The sequence below is a fragment of the Strongylocentrotus purpuratus genome, unplaced genomic scaffold (genome assembly GCF_000002235.5).
Source record: "Strongylocentrotus purpuratus isolate Spur 01 unplaced genomic scaffold, Spur_5.0 spur5_scaffold_3, whole genome shotgun sequence".
Classification (NCBI taxonomy): Eukaryota; Metazoa; Echinodermata; class Echinoidea; order Camarodonta; family Strongylocentrotidae; genus Strongylocentrotus; species Strongylocentrotus purpuratus.
In genome coordinates this window covers 16,858,760-16,875,730 of record NW_022145609.1, presented here as the reverse complement: position 1 = coordinate 16,875,730, position 16,971 = coordinate 16,858,760, and the positions used below count along the sequence as shown (strand labels likewise).

The following is a 16,971-nucleotide window of genomic DNA, read 5'->3' as shown; positions in this document are numbered from 1 at the left end:
GTCCAATAACTAATGCACAAGAGGATGCATTTGCATAGAACAACTTAGTTGATCAATTTCTTTTCAGATGGACCGAAGCAAAAGAAATCCAGGTCATTGAGCAGAAAATTAATCGATACGGAATTGAAAGCTTTTTCAAGATCACCATCAAGAAGCATGCCAGCTATACCATGTAATTCAGTATAGAGTAACGTGTCGTATAATAAAAGTATGTTTTTGCCAATAAAGCAACCACTCAAAAATCCTGTTTGATTTTCATGTATTAAAAAAGACGAAATTCTCAACATTCTTTCTTTTTACTATGAATAGTGTTAACAAAATAGTATACGACATAAACATACGGCAGAAAAGTATTCCCTTTATACATAAATATTACAGAATTATATACACTCAAAAACAAAAGATATGAAAGTGGAAACAATTTATCACTACGATTTTCAAATAAATCTTTCAAAATAATATCAAACAAAAATTAATCCTACCGGTATTTAATTAACATGATATGCAATTAGAATCATAACATTCACGCATGTGTGAGCATAGCCATTTAACAATAAAGAGTCTCTGAAAGAAAATTGCAAATACGGGGCATCTGGCCATTCAAATGTTTGATGAGCATTTCCATCTTGTAGAGTCCAATTAAAACAATGAAGAAGAAAAATAAAGAGAAACAAAAGGAGAATTGTCAAAACCATGAGGTCCTGATACTACAGTCAACATCCTGAGCTCAGTCCTCATTGTTTCTCATTCTTAGTTTTTGTTGTGAAACAAGAATATCTAACAGATACGCATGTTCATCAATATTTGAATTGCTCTATTTTGTAAAAAATTTCATCAGACCTTCTAACTGTTAAAAGAATGTACCCATCCAAGCATGAAAGATCAAAACTTGATCTGAATAATGTTGGTAGAGCATTAATTTTCCTTTCATATGATATATATTTTATTACGGTTATGTTTAATTGACTTATGAAAATTGAACATAAAAGAGTGTCCACTTTTATTTTTGTTGTTGCTTAGTTTATGTACAATATAACAAAACCCTGTAATTTACATAATCATGAAAACCTTTAACATTTTTGTTTTCCGTCAACAACATTACGTGTAGGAGTGTGAACAGTATACATGTCACTAAGTGAAAGTACTTTCCTATTAAAATACAGAAAAATTCAAAATTGCAAATGTAAAATAGATATAATATTCTATTATGTTCAAGACTGATTAAAACGTTCTTGGCTTAAATTATTTCTTCATAGCTTCAGCCTATTTATTGTGCAACAGTGTTTTTTCATTCTGAGTACGGGATTGTATAAGGAAGCCTCGTCAATGTTGTTTTACATGCGGGTATGCACACAGGCAAGAAATTTATTCTACATTGTTTTCTGAGTGCTTCACTCTGTTTTGAATCTCTCCATTCTCCCCCAATTGATTTCTGTATCATTACTCAGTCGTGTCACAGACTTCACATTCCTTGTTACCTCCTATTTAACTTGTTTCTAAGGATTTTTAGGGCTAAATTGATCACATATTGTTCCTTAAATCATTTTCCACATTTTTTCTTTCATACATAATATATGGGACAACAAATGAACAAATACCCTAGACTTTTTAAACATACCGGTACTGTACGTTATGTACATCATTGTAAATGGCCTAGGTGCAAGGCATTAAATAGTAATTATAGAGAGGAGTTGAGCGACGAGAGGCTTACTTTCAACTGGGATGGCTTGTTCTTTACAAGAATTAAACAAAATCATCAAACAGATTTCTCCTACACCCATTTCTTTCTTTTTCAATTCCATCTCCGCTATTATCAATGTTCTTGCTCGGGGGTGCTGGTGGGTTTGGTGGGTTTTGTGATGGGCACTTACTCGGAGTCCTATCACAGGGCCTTTTCGTCGAATTTGCTATGCCTGTAGGTTGATTACTGCTCCGGCTGGTCCTTGAAAATCCGGGGGAAGTGTTGGGACTCTCGCCTCGGGTCGTACCCATGACCGCAGACGGTCTCCGAGGTAAATAGCCTCTGGCCCATAGATCATGAATAGTTGGGCCATATCTACATTTTATGTAGATAATCACCATAACTAGACATACTAAGCCTATAAACAATAACAAAATGTTGAAGGAGTGGTGTGAATGTGGCGATTCATTTTTAGTAACTTTGGTTGTCAACACAGTTTTTTGAAGAGGACATGTCTGGTTTAGATTTTTAAGTGAATGGTTAAGAAGGTCTGGAGGACTGGCGCAGACCGGGCTATCAGATATGTTGCAGTAGTATGGGGACACTTGGAGGCACCCTGAACCGAAAGGCTCAAAAGAACAGTTACATGTCCACAGGTTGCCTTCTAGATACAGCCTCTCAGCAACACTTGTCCAATTTTCCAGGGAAGCACTGCCAAGATGTTTTAGTTCATTGTTTTGCAACTTTAAAACATGAATGTTTGAAAGAGTAAAAGTAATGACCATTAATCTGTTTGCAGATAGATCCAGTGTATGTAATTGTAACAAATTTGTGAAAAGGTTAAATGGTAGGCTGGATAACAAATTGTTGGAAAGGTCTAAGTAGATCAAGGATGACTGGTCCTTGAAGATGCCTTCAGGAAGATCAACAAGCTTGTTCTTGCCGAGGTAAAGACGATTCAGGTTCTTTAAGTGTCGGAATACAGCAGGACTGAGATAAGTCAGGTGGTTCCAGGAGAGGTTGATGAGCTCTAGTTGCAGTGCTAGTTGAAAGGTCCCCTCCTCTATGGAACTGAGGTAATTCCTTCCCAGGTGGATGGAACGGAGGTTCTCTGTGCCATTTAGTGCATCCCGACTGATGGTATATAGGTTGTTGTAGAGTAACTTGATGTACTTCAGTTGATATGCACCATTAAATGCATTTGCATGGATCTAAGAAATAAGAGAAACAAAAGAAATAATAATAATAGTTTAATGACATGTCATAACAAGTTCATGACAAGGTATGTGAAATAGGAAATATTTTAATGTGACAAATTTTCTGGTTTAATTATTCTATTTCATGTCTCGGACCTTTTTTTACGGGCTAGTTTAATCATGCCGTTTAATCTATCATAACACAGATTGATTGCCATAGGTATTTCTTTAGTTTTATGCTAATCTCTTTGTATAGAGATAGGCCTTCAATCAACAGTAAACATATATTTGGTTTTACTTGTTGATAGATGTTTTTAAAAAATAACCCAATCCAAACGGCCATCAAAATCAAGATAAAATTTATTTGACATATTTCGTCTCATAATGATAATTACAATGAATTGGGATTATCTATAGACAGTGTACATGTACAACTCTTATTGAGAATGAATAGTTTTCATCATTTTATAAACCTTGAGGGAGGTTTTTCCTTTTTATTTTTTAAATATTTTTAAGACAGTGTTGACCACGAAATTGAATTAATATTTTTTATCTTTATATTTGAATGTTTTGAATTTCAGAGAAACCGCTAGTCCATATAAGTTATTGAAAAATTATCAACAAATTGCAAGATTGTCTAATTGCTTGCTGTTCTAAAAATGTTGATTTTGAGTATTGTCGACAACCCTAAGTTGGTTGCGTTGTTACAATTATGTAATAAAATTTGCACTGAACTATGCTCATTTCCGACCTTAGTCTTGTAATCTTGCAATTATTTTCTCGCTATTCTTTACTATACCTACTCAGTGTCTTTTGCAACTTACTTGATAAATGTTATTACGAGACAGAATGAGGATCTTCAAAGAAAGGAAATATCTGAATACTCCAGGTTTGATCTCGGTGATCAGATTATCACGTAGTGACAAATATGTAGATTGACTACATTCGATGGGTATCGAGTTGAGTAGTCTCCTCTCACAGTTGGCCTCGTGCACGTCTTCCTTGTAGGAACATTGAACATCACAGGATGTTGAAATCTGCTGAGCTTCAGCGGAGTGAAATAGCACAAGCAACAACGATATACCGGTAATCACAAATGCAGTCATGATTGGGCTTGGAACGTTGGTTTATAGCCAGTGGTTCAACCTAAATTTAATAAATATATAAAACGATCAATAGTCAAGTCAACAAATAAAGATGCATAGGCCATATAGCATCCAACTTCTTTTACAACTCTGTACCTTAATTCTTATACATGAATGTATTATAAATAATATTGAACTAGACTACTGTATATGAAGGCATGTATAAACCAAAATACAAGTATTATCTCAACTAAGAAGCAAGGTAAAAATGTGATGCTTTACATTCAGTCTAAAATCTCTATACTAATACTAGCCTATAACAGCATAAGCTCTCAGCCTAGTAATGTAAGTGCAAAATAAAAAAAAACATAATCTTTAAAATATTGATAGCTCACCACATACATCGATCGATCGAACATTCTCATAGGGCTAGGCACTGACCTACTTAATTTGACCTTTCATTTACCACTAACATAGACCTCCATAGTACCTCAAATACCAAAAACACTTGGAACCCTAAACCTAACAGTATCCTTTCTGATAAAAAACCTCATTATTGAGTATTTATCATTTTCAAACTATTAATAAAACCGCACCCTGGTATATCTGCGACTTTTTTTTATTGCTATATGACATACACTACGTTCTTTCTCTGAACGTGTGGGTCTAATAGTTATAGGGTCTGCTCACTATTCATAACTTGAGAAAAGGGACATCCATAAGGGTCATTATTCATTAAGTCATTATTCATAAGGACCGCTCTTCATAATCAAAGAAGAGGGTTGCTAAGAGGAATGAGGGTTTTTATGAGGGTCTCTATTCATACAAATTAAATAAGCAAACAAAATGATGAAAAGAAAGGAAAATATTGGATGGGGGTCACCCCCATGGCTGTGGCGTAGTCATGGGGGAGGGGGACGACACATTGCCCCAAATATTTGTATTTGTTTAATTGAAAACGTACCTGTATGCGTGTATACATGGATTGGAATCATTATTACGTGTATTTTCTTTGTTCGCTTTGAATTTATGTCTCGAGTTAATTGATGTTCAACTTTTTCTGAAGCTGCGTGCATACCGGTATTTGAATTTTACATTCCGTAATTATTCTGTGTTTGCTCTGTATTTAACATAAATCTTGCCCCCTTGTTCATACGCTCTTTAGGGCTAGATATCCCACCCAAAAATAAAAACAAAAACAAATTTCTCACGTCATCTTATATTTTCATTTTGTTGCACGTATAATAACAATACACAATATTAATTAGGCGCTTAATACTGGTGTCTCTAAGCACACCTAGTCTGACTAAAAAAAAATTACCAAAACTTAGTCTAGGGTCTATAATACACAACTTACTAGGTCTACATCTGTTCTTTATTTAATAAATAATGCATATATAATAATAATTATATAGGGACCCTCAATCTGTATTATGATATAGCCTAGCGACCCTCTTCTCGTATTATGAATATAGCGACCCTCTTCTCATATTATGAATAGATCTAGTGACCCTCTTCTCGAGTTATGAAAAGCGACCCTTCTTCTCGTATTATGAATAGTGACCCTCATTCCGTATTTATTATTATGAATAGCAACCCTTGTTTCATATTATGAGTAGCGACCCTCTTCTTGTATTATGAATAGCGATCGGAATTTCAAGTATTATAGCGACCGGCTATAAGCATTCTGTAATATGAATAGCAGTCCTTATGATATGAGTACGAGTATAGTACACACTTGATATTAATAGTGTTCCTTAGTAACTTTTATATACCTCATTTTAAGATTCTTTACTAATCCTGTCTTCTGATTGGTTGAAAATGCAGTCATGTTCTTAACCATGCCCGCTAATCGAAATTCATAGTCATTTTTCCCGGCTCTACCGGTTTATATCTATTTTTCATAGCACTTTTTCCATGGCTGTGAAACGTGACGTCATTTTGCTGCGATCCCCATTTTGGTTTACGTGTTACCGTATAAGTTTCTTTTGTGCGATGACCGATGCGCAATACCGTTAACGGTGTTTGAGTGCAATTCGATTTTGGTCGCTGCATTCAGGCGACGAATCTACCAATCCACGCAGCGCAGACGACCGATCGCCATTTTGTGTACTAGTCTCGATCGCAAAATACTGGGGTTTTTTGTTTCCAATTTTTTGTTTCCAATCCAGTCTGTGTAAATATGTTGCGAATTTGTGAATTTATAAAGTTACTGTTCATGTTCTACTGTTCTACTGGAGCACAGCTTGTTGGTGATATCATCCTGTACAAAAGTTACTGTTCGTGTAAACGTGTTTGGTATTCCCTGTTCTACTGGAGCACAGCTTGTTGGATTTCATACTGTACACAAGTTATTGTTGGTGTTAATATTCATGACTTCAAAGAGATGGAAACCTAAATGGGCGAGTCAACATTTTCCTTTTTTTTTCGGTATATAAAATATATATTGACTGCTTTTAATATTCGAGGCATCAGTTGTTTCTATAGGGTCTCGGGAAACTCACAACCTGCTATGACCCCGCGGCGCAAGCGCCTTGGGGTCATAGCAGGTTGTGAGTTTCCCTTGACACTATGCCTCTCAAAGTCAAAGCAGTCAATAGGCCTAGACCTAGACCTAGACCTATTAAATATGCATGAGAAATGACCATCAAATAAGGATCAATGTGATGAATAGCGACCCGGCCTCATCTCACATTATGAATAGCGGTCCTTACACGCCTTTATGAATAGATCTAGTGACCCCCTTTCCTTTTTAGGAATAGCGGTCCTAGTCCTTTAGGTATAGGAAGTTGAATTCTTGAACATTGTGAACAGCAGTCCTCGTGAATATACATGTATGTGTGTGTGTGTGTGTGTGTGTATTGGGTTTTTACAGACGTGTATTTACGTCTGGGACCGACCTTTAAACGTCACCATCCGAAAGACGTGACTCAGTTTCGAACCTGCGTCCTCGGCTGCAGGCGCGTAGCCAGGGGGGGGCGGTGGGGGCGGTCGCCCCCCCCAAAACGCCGGCCAAAAAAATAAAAAGAGAGAGAAAGAGAGAAAAAAAAAGAAAGAGGACGTAGGAAGAAAAAGGGAAAAAGGAGTCGAGAACGGTACAATGAATCGTCAAAGCTTCCGCGCTTCGCGCGGGAAGGGGGAAACTGAGTTCAAATTTAGAAATATGAGTCGGGAAAGGTACAACGAATCGTCTTCTTTCTCTAATAATTTAATGAAACGTCAAAGCTTCGCGCGAGAGAGGGGAGGGACTGGATTCAGACAAGGATTATGAGTCGAGAAAGGTACATGCAACGAATCGTCTTCTTTCAAAGCTTCCGCGCTTCGCGCGGGAGGGGGGAAACTCCCCCCTCCCTGCACCCACCCCCCTAGGGAGCGCGCTTCGCGCGCTCTTTAAGTGATTCGCACGCTTTGCGTGCTCACTACCGCCCCCCCTAAAATGAAATCCTGGCTACGCGCTTGCTCGGCTGAATCAGTTTGTAACTTCCACTTTTTAGCTGGATTACCCCAAGAAAGAATCATTGATTTCTAAAATGAACACGATGAATATAGCGAGGTTACCCCTACTAATGATCTAGGGTCTAACTTTAGTACACATTTTACTCTAGATCTAGATCTAGTCTAGACCTAGGCCCTAGGGTCTAGATGGAGTCGGGCTAACTCGGCCCACGGGACTACTCGGCCCAGCTGGAAAGACTGGGCCGAGATGTCCCGACCTGATTAATCGATCGAGAGATACCAATGTGTATATGTTTGTGCTCTTTGTGACTTAATAATGCCCTTTCCAACCAAAATCTTTAATGGAATTGTGTTAAAAAATACTAATGAAGACAATCTATGACTTATCTTTAGGTAAAATGACAAAAAAAATGACATTTCGGACAATTTACTCACAGCTCACAATCCGCATTGCCGCACGTACATTAAATGTGCGTTGTATCTACTCGGACCACTGAAATTCGAGCAGTGTTTTTGTCGGTAAATCACTGCAAAAATATCATTTTGATCTCGTATGAAGGTCTATTTTTTATTCCTGGCACAGATTTCATTATTGAGAAGTCGAATATAGTACATTTTAGACGAGATGGTTGATGTTTGTTCACATTCTTTCGTCCTGGCCGTAAATTAGCAGACTACTGCCTAGTGCTACCGCAGCAGCTCAGCTCAGTGTGCAGCTAGCCGTACAGCGCCGCCTGCCTGGTCGGCGGGGGAATTCACTGACTCGTGCCGGGCTGCTGCACTGCATTGCATGATTGTACTGCCCAATTTGATCGAGTGATGTGTGAGTATAACTAATCAAACTAGACTAGATCTATATCTACTGTATTATCATTATTCATTCCGAGTAGAATATCCAATTTGATTTAGTGAGTAAACTAGACCTATATCTACTGTAGCTACATCATCATCATAGACTCTATACTAGATTAGTCATTCAGAGTAGAATATTCGATTAATGAAGGAATAGAATTTTTCTTTTTCATAATCAGATAATCATATTGTACTCCTAAAAGTTAAAGACTTGATAAATAGCTAGATCTCTCGTAAGGGCCTAGCCTAGTACTCTAAGCAGATTCTTCAGTGAGCTGAAGAATCGCCTTCTTATTTTTTTGGAAGGGGCTGCTTCAAAAAAATTCTACGAAAAGAAGGTATTGGCTTCAAGTTTTTTTGTATAAATAATGCAGCCCCCACCACCCCCCCCCCCCAAACAAACCAAAAAATCTCCTTTTTGTTCCCTTTTTCTGGGAATCAAAGAGATATATACAAAGCAAAGCAATTAAGACATGATATTGCAATGACGTGCCGGTGCATGGAGGGGCAGGGGCAGAGGCGGCCCTCCCGGGGGGGGGGGGGGGGGCAGGGGGGGCACAGTGCCCCCCCACTTTTTCAGATACCCCAAAAGTGCCCCTTTAATTTTGTAAGAAGTGCCTCTTTTCCTTTGACAAGTGCCCCTATTACTTAGTAAAAGTGCCCCTTCCCCCTTTTCACCTCTGACGAGTGCCCTTTTTTATTTTTGAAACGTGCCCCTTTTCCTTCGGCATGTTCCCATTTTCCTTTGCAATAAGTGTCCATTTTCCATTCTCATAAATCTTGAAATAATCTTGAATAAGTGCCCTTTTTAATCTTTTTTTCAAACATGTCCTCATTTTTATTTAATTGTTCTAACTTTGTTTATTTATTTAGGTTTTTTTTTTTTGCCTTGTAACTTGCATATATGAAATAATACGTACCAATACCACAACACAAGGAATGGTTTGGCGTGTCATCTGTACTGGTTTCTGCATGTTACAATTTTTTTTTGGGGGGGGGGGCTGGGGGTTAACAGATTTATAACTGATATCTGTGTACCTGTATAAATATGTATACTATAAATAAATAATAAATAAAAAAACAAAATTGCATTACCACAACGTGGCATAAAATTAATACACGATTACACCTGCTTATCATTTGTATGAGTCTGCTTGACGTCATATTGTTGGAATTTATTATTGTTATCGTAAACAAATAATGTTTATTGTTATTATGTGTGTTTTTCAAACATGTCCTCAATTTTATTTAATTGTTTTAACTTTATTTATTTAGGTTTTTTTTGCCTTGTAACTTGCATATATGAAATAATACGTACCAATACCACAACACAAGGAATGGTGTGGCGTGTCATCTGTCATCTGTACTGGTCTCTGCATGTTACAATTTTTTTATTTTTTTTGTTTTTTTTTGGGGGGGCTGGGGGTTAACAGATTTATATTTGATCTTGTGTACCTGTAAATATGTACATACTATAAATAAATAATAAATAAAAAAACAAAATTGCATTACCACAACGTGGCATAAAATTAATACACGATTACACCTGCTTATCATTTGTTATTTTGAGTCAGCTTGACGTCATATTGTTGGAATTTGTATCTTGGAGTCGTAAACAAATAGTGTTTATTGCTGTTATGTGTGTTTTTCAAACATGTCCTCATTTTTATTTAATTGTTTTAACTTTATTTATTTAGATTTTTTTGGCCTTGTAAATTGCATATGAAATAACACGTACCAATACCACAACACAAGGAATGGTGTGGTGTGTCATCTGCATGTTACAATTTTTTTTTGGGGGGGGGGCTGGGGGTTAACAAATTTATATCTGATCTTGTGTACCTGTAAATATGTACATACTATAAATAAATAATAAATAAAAAAACAAAATTGCATTACCACAACGTGGCATAAAATTAATACACGATTACACCTGCTTATCAATTGTTATTTTGAGTCAGCTTGACGTCATATTGTTGGAATTTATTATTGTTATTATGTGTGTTTTTCAAACATGTCCTCAATTTTATTTAATTGTTTTAACTTAGTTTATTTATTTAGGGTTTTTTTGCCTTGTAACTTGCATATGAAATAATACGTACCAATACCACAACACAAGGAATGGTGTGGCGTGTCATCTGTCATCTGTACTGGTCTCTGCATGTTACAATTTTTTTTAATTTTTTTTTTTTTTTTGGGGGGGGGGGCTGGGGGTTAACAGATTTATATCTGATCTTGTGTACCTGTAAATATGTACATACTATAAATAAATAATAAATAAAAAAACAAAATTGCATTACCACAACGTGGCATGAAATTAATACACAATTACACCTGATTATCAATTGTTATTTTGAGTCAGCTTGACGTCATACTGTTGGAGTTTGTATCTTGGAGTCGTAAACAAATAATGTTTATTGCTATTATGTGTGTTTTTCGAACATGTCCTCATTTTTATTTATTTGTTTTAACTTTATTTATTTAGATTTTTTTTTGCATTGTAAATTGCATATGAAATAACATGTTAATACCACAACACAAGGAATGGTGTGGCGTGTCATCTGCATGTTACAATTTTTTTTTTTGGGGGGGGGGGCTGGGGGTTAACAAATTTATATCTGATCTTGTGTACCTGTAAATATGTACATACTATAAATAAATAATGAATACAAAAATAAAATTGCATTTCCACAACGTGGCATAATACATAATAGAGACAATGTTGGTGATGTAAGGGATGGAGATGATGAGAGGGATTGGTGAGGGATGGAGATGATGAGAGGAATGGAGGCGATATTGATAGTGAAAGGGATGGAGGTGATGAGAGGGATGGAGACAATGTGAGGGATGGAGATGATGAGAGGGATGGATACGATGTGAGGGATGGAGAATTGGAGATGATGAGAGGGATGGAGACAATTTTGATGATGTAAGGGATGAAGACGATATTGATGATTAGAGGGATGGAGACATCTCCATTCCTCCCGTCTCCATCCCTCCATCTTGTCACCATCTCCATCCCTCCCATCATCTTCATCCCTCACACTGTCTCCATCCCTCACACAGTCTCCATCCCTCATACCGTCTCCATCCCTCTCATCATCTCCATCCCTCTCATCATCTTCATTCCTCACACCGTCTCAATCCCTCACCAATCCCTCTCATCAACAGCGTCTTCATCCCTTACATCATCAACATTGTCTCCTTCCCTCTCATCACCTCCATCCCTCACCAATCCCTCTCATCATCTCCATCCCTCCCATCATCTCCATCCCTCCCATCGTCTCCATCCCTCTCATCGTCTCCATCCCTCTCATCATCTCCATCCCTCTCATTGTCTCCATCCCTCTCATCATCTCTTTCCCTCACCAATCCCTCTCATCATCTCCATCCCTCTCACCATCTCCATCCCTCTCATCATCTTCATCCCTCTCATCATCTCCATCCCTCTCATCTCCATCCCTCTCATCATCTCCATCCCTCTCACCATCTCCATCCCTCTCACCATCTCCATCCCTCTCATCATCTCCATCCCTCTCACCATCTCCATCCCTCTCATCACCTCCATCCCTCAACAATCCCTCTCATCATCTCCATCCCTCCCATTGTGTCCATCCCTCTCATCCTCTCCATCCCTCTCATCATTTCCATCCCTCACATTGTCTCCATCCTTCTCATCATCTCCATCCCTCTCATTGTCTCCATCCCTCTCATCATCTCTATCCCTCACCAATCCCTCTCATCATCTCCATCCCTCTCACCATCTCCATCCCTCTCATCATCTTCATCCCTCTCATCTCCATCCCTCTCATCATCTCCATCCCTCTCACCATCTCCATCCCTCTCACCATCTCCATCCCTCTCATCATCTCCATCCCTCTCATCATCTCCATCCCTCTCACCATCTCCATCCCTCTCATCACCTCCATCCCTCAACAATCCCTCTCATCATCTCCATCCCTCCCATTGTGTCCATCCCTCTCACCATCTCCATCCCTCTCATCATGTCCATCCCTCTCACCATCTCCATCCCTCTCACCATCTCCATCCCTCTCACCATGTCCATCCCTCTCATTGTCTCCTTCCCTCTCATTATCTCCATCCCTCACACCGTCTCCATCCCTCTCATCATCTCCATCCCTCTCATCATCTTCATTCCTCACACCGTCTCCATCCCTCACCAATCCGTCATCAACAGCGTCTTCCTCCCTTACATCATCATTGTCTCCTTCCCTCTCATCACCTCCATCCCTCAACAATCCCTCTCATCATCTCCATCCCTCCCATTGTGTCCATCCCTCTCATCCTCTCCATCCCTCTCATCATTTCCATCCCTCACATTGTCTCCATCCTTCTCATCATCTCCATCCCTCTCATTGTCTCCATCCCTCTCATCATCTCTATCCCTCACCAATCCCTCTCATCATCTCCATCTCTCACATTGTCTCCATCCCTCTCATCATCTCATCATCTCATCATCTTCATCCCTCTCATCTCCATCCCTCTCCGTCCCTCTCATCATCTCCATCCCTCTCATCATCTCCACCCCATGTCATGTAAATTGAAATTTAATTATGAAATTTAATTCTTTGAATGGAATATCATTTTAATTTGATTCATTTAGGTTTTATTATATTTGTATGATCTTTTTGGGTACTAAATAGTAATCAATTATACTGCTTTATTGCTGATTTTTTTTTTTTTTTTTTTTTTTTTGGGGGGGGAGTGGAAATTCATTTTGACCCACCCCCCCCCCCCCACACACACACACTTTTTCGTTGGGAGGAGGGCGAGTCCCCTGCCCCCACTTCTGGCGCCTATGATCGCAAGAATGGCTGGATTTCCGAAAAAGGGGCACCTACAAAGGGACACATCAACAATAATAAAAACCATTTTTAGATATTTGTATAAAGGCCTACGCCTTCGTAAAGATTGTGAATACATTACCACGAATGACATCAATATTTGTTATTTCTTTACGTGGAACAACATTATTGTTTAAGCAACATACTTCGCGATTTGGTGTGATGGACTGAATATCGATTTTCGAGCAAGCGAGCTAAAAGTGTAAGGTCCCATTTGAAAAATTACATGATGAATATTAAAGACAATTTAATGAAGAAAGACTGAAAAGTTCTTTTATGTAATTATGAGTAACATTATAATTAAAACATCTGAGAAAGAAAAGTAGGCACTTATCAGAAGGGAAAAGGACATGTACAAAATGATAAGGGGGCACTTTAGGGGAACCTGAAAAAGTGGAGGCATAGTGCCCCCCCCCCAACCAAGAATGCCGCCTCTGACTGTGGACAAAAGTGCAAAACTAACCCAGAAAATCTAGAAATAAACCAAATTTCAATTTTATTTCGCGGGTCAACTGCCCCTTACCCATCAGTACGCCAGTGCTTCCAGTAGGCCTATCCTTCCATGAATTCCTACCATTAAAAATTATCAGAAGGGAAAAGGACATGTACAAAGGATAAGGGGGCACTTTAGGGGAACCTGGAAAAGTGGGGGCACAGTGTCCCCCCCCCCCCAACCAAGAATGCCGCCTCTGACAAAACTAACCCAGAAAATCTAGAAATAAACCACATTCCAATTTTATTTCGCGGGTCAACTGCCCCCCCCCCCCCCCCCCCCCCCCCTATCAGTACGCCAGTGCTTCCAGTATCCTACCATTGAAAAAATTCTGGGACAGAAAAATGCAGCTGTTATAGACCTCTAGATCAAAAGTATATTATTGTTACAAGGGAAATCAACTTTATTCTTTGTAATGACTGTGTTTTTAAAAGCACGAAAATCATGAAAAATGACAATTTCATTTCAATATATATTATTGTTACAAGGGAAATCAACTTTATTCTTTGTAATGACTGTGTTTATAAAAGCACGAAAATCATGAAAAATCTAGAAATCATGATGGGAAAAAGTGTGGCGAGTTGTCCGAAAAGGCTGTGGCGAGTTGTCCAGGGTATTGTGGCGGGATGTCCAGGGTATTGTGGCGGGTTGTCTTGGGGCGGGTTGTCTTTGTGGCGAGTTGTCTGGACTCCGATTCGTTGTACCGTTCTCGACTCTTTATCCTTATCTGAATTCAGTTCCGTCCCCCCTTTTCCGCGCGGAAGCTTTGATGTTTCATTAAATAATTAGAGAAAGAAGACGATTCGTTGTACCGTTCTCGACTCTTAATCCTTTTTTTTCCTACGTCCTCTTCCTTTTTCTTTTTTCTTTTTTTTTGGGGGGGGGGGGGGGCGACCGCCCCACTGCCCCCCCCCCCTCCCTGGCTACGCGCCTGCCCCTCCAAAATAAAAAAAAGAAGGCGATTCTTCAGCTCACTTCTCTTACAGTACTAGGCTAGGCCCTTACGACAGATCTAGCTATTTATCAAGTCTTTAACTTTTAGGAGTAAAATATAATTAGGCCTATCTGATTATGAAAAAGAAAAATTCCATTCCTTCATTAATCAAATATTCTCTGAATGACTAATCTAGTATATGATAATGATGTAGCTACAGTAGATATAGGTCTAGTTTACTCACTAAATCAAATTGGATATTCTACTCGGAATGAATAATGATAATACAGTAGATATAGATCTAGTTTGATTAGTTATACTCACACATCACTCGATCAAATTGGGCAGTACAATCATGCAATGCAGTGCAGCAGCCCGGCGGCACGAGTCAGTGAATTCCCCCGCCGACCCGGTCGGCGGCGCTGTACGGCTAGCTGCACACTGAGCTGAGCTGCTGCGGTAGCACTAGGCAGTAGTCTGCTAATTTACGGCCAGGACGAAAGAATGTGAACAAACATCAACCATCTCGTCTAAAATGTACTATATTTGACTTCTCAATAATGAAATCTGTGCCAGGAATAAAAAATAGACCTTCATACGAGATCAAAATGATATTTTTGCAGTGATTTACCGACAAAAACACTGCTCGAATTTCAGTGGTCCGAGTAGATACAACGCACATTTAATGTACGTGCGGCAATGTGGATTGCGAGCTGTGAGTAAATTGTCCGAAATGTCATTTTTTTGTCATTTTACCTAAAGATAAGTCATAGATTGTCTTCATTAGTATCATTTAACACAATTCCATTAAAGATTTAGGTTGGAAAGGGCATTATTAAGTCACAAAGAGCACAAACATATACACATTGGTATCTCTCGATCGATTAATCAGGTCGGGACATCTCGGCCCAGTTTTTCCAGCTGGGCCGAGTAGTCCCGTGGGCCGAGTTAGCCCGGATTCGTCTAGATCTATATCAAATTTGTTACGCCGCATATTCAAGTAACTTCTATTCATTCTTACAAATAATTCCATACATCATACAACAATAAATATTTATATTTTCATAATATCAAAGTCATTTTGAGTACTCACAAAATTGGGCTTATAAAAACAAGATAATTGTCGAGAGTTCAAAATTCCTCCGTGTACTTCGCGCGGAAATTTAGACATTTGCGCTGTATGTACAGTATTCCAAATTTCGCGCGATCATTGTTGTCTTTTGAGTTGCCTATTGGCGATTAGTCAGTGATTTGACTATTGTCGCCAAAATACTTTACGGCACGTGTTATATCTCTCAATTTTTGATTTTTTTTAAAAATATATTTATTTCGTTTTATATTTATTTATCTTTTAAGATAGTATCGAAAATAATATCGTAAGCAAAACATTCATGGGCTTTGTTAGTGTTTCTTAACAGTACGAGCAGCCGTAGAGATCAGTGCTTGCAACCCGCAACACGAACACTCACATATCACGTATCACGTGATCACGTATCGCGTATCACGTACAACGAACTCAAACCAAGATTACTTACTTGGATTTCGATGATCACATATTGCGCCCTTTCGTGAAACAGGTCACCCAATCTACGAAGTGTTTGGTTACGTGACCCAACAAATAGTTAATTTGCTATATGCAATCTACGAATAGAATAGAATAGAATTTATTGACTCATTCGACCCCCTTCTGGGGTATGAGAGTACAACACATGTACATGTCATGATAATGATACATAATAAAGAATACAAACATAGCTTAATAATACAAAGAATACAGAATACAACAAAACAACAATATAAAAGTATAACGATAAATAGGAATGATCTAAACCTAGCCTATGCTAAACATAAATACAATATTATACAATATGGCAAGCATACATGAAAAGTGGAAAATACCACATGAACAATCTAAATACAAATACAAAGAAAAAGAAAGATAAAAACAAAAAATAATTTTACAATTTTTTTTATTTTTTAAATACATTATTGTCTTAACTAAAAAAGAAATTATAAGTTTCATTTTTGTACATGTAAGTGAGTTGTGATTGGATTGTTAAGATATATGCAGACTAACAAAATACGCCATAATCGTCCATTGGACAAACAAAACATAATGGAATATAATGTAATAAGACAAACAAAACAAAAGTATACTAACAAAAAAAACAAAAAAATGAACAAAAGAACAAACAAACCATCAAAACTATACTTGACCTAAAGAAAGACTGTACTACAGATCAAGAATTGTTGGTTGCTTAATTAACCTACCACTTCGGGTTGTAACATTTCTTTTTATGGGCGACATTATGATTGGATTGTTCAGATTTACATGTATATAGACGAGCAAAATATGACATTATTATCCTTAAGAAGAGTACTAATTTCTTCAGCTGTCCTATACCGGAA

The 16,971-nt window shown here is 38.1% G+C and overlaps 1 protein-coding gene across 1 annotated transcript; it reads right to left on the bottom strand.

Annotated features, from left to right (window-relative positions):
• Positions 1–1,907: 1,907 nt before the first annotated feature.
• On the bottom strand, positions 1,908–15,741 carry LOC100889630 (leucine-rich repeat-containing G-protein coupled receptor 6-like). The gene is made up of 4 exons (XM_030995782.1): positions 15,656–15,741; positions 3,702–4,023; positions 2,328–2,892; positions 1,908–2,056 (listed from the first exon to the last, which is right to left on the bottom strand). Exons 2-4 carry the CDS (start codon positions 3,981–3,983, stop codon positions 1,908–1,910), a joined length of 996 nt encoding a protein of 331 aa, XP_030851642.1. The 5' UTR covers positions 3,984–4,023; positions 15,656–15,741.
• Between the last annotated feature and the right edge of the window lie 1,230 nt (positions 15,742–16,971).

What these genes read in the sequence shown, in the direction of transcription:
- LOC100889630 (XM_030995782.1), bottom strand. Translation starts at nt 3,983, where the DNA reads ATGACTGCATTTGTGATTACCGGTATATCGTTGTTGCTTGTGCTATTT. An exon ending in CTCGTAATAACATTTATCAA is followed by an intron (nt 2,893 to 3,701) that starts GTAAGTTGCAAA and finishes CTTATTTCTTAG; the next exon opens with ATCCATGCAAATGCATTTAA. An exon ending in AGAAGGCAACCTGTGGACAT is followed by an intron (nt 2,057 to 2,327) that starts GTAACTGTTCTT and finishes CATAAAATGTAG; the next exon opens with ATATGGCCCAACTATTCATG.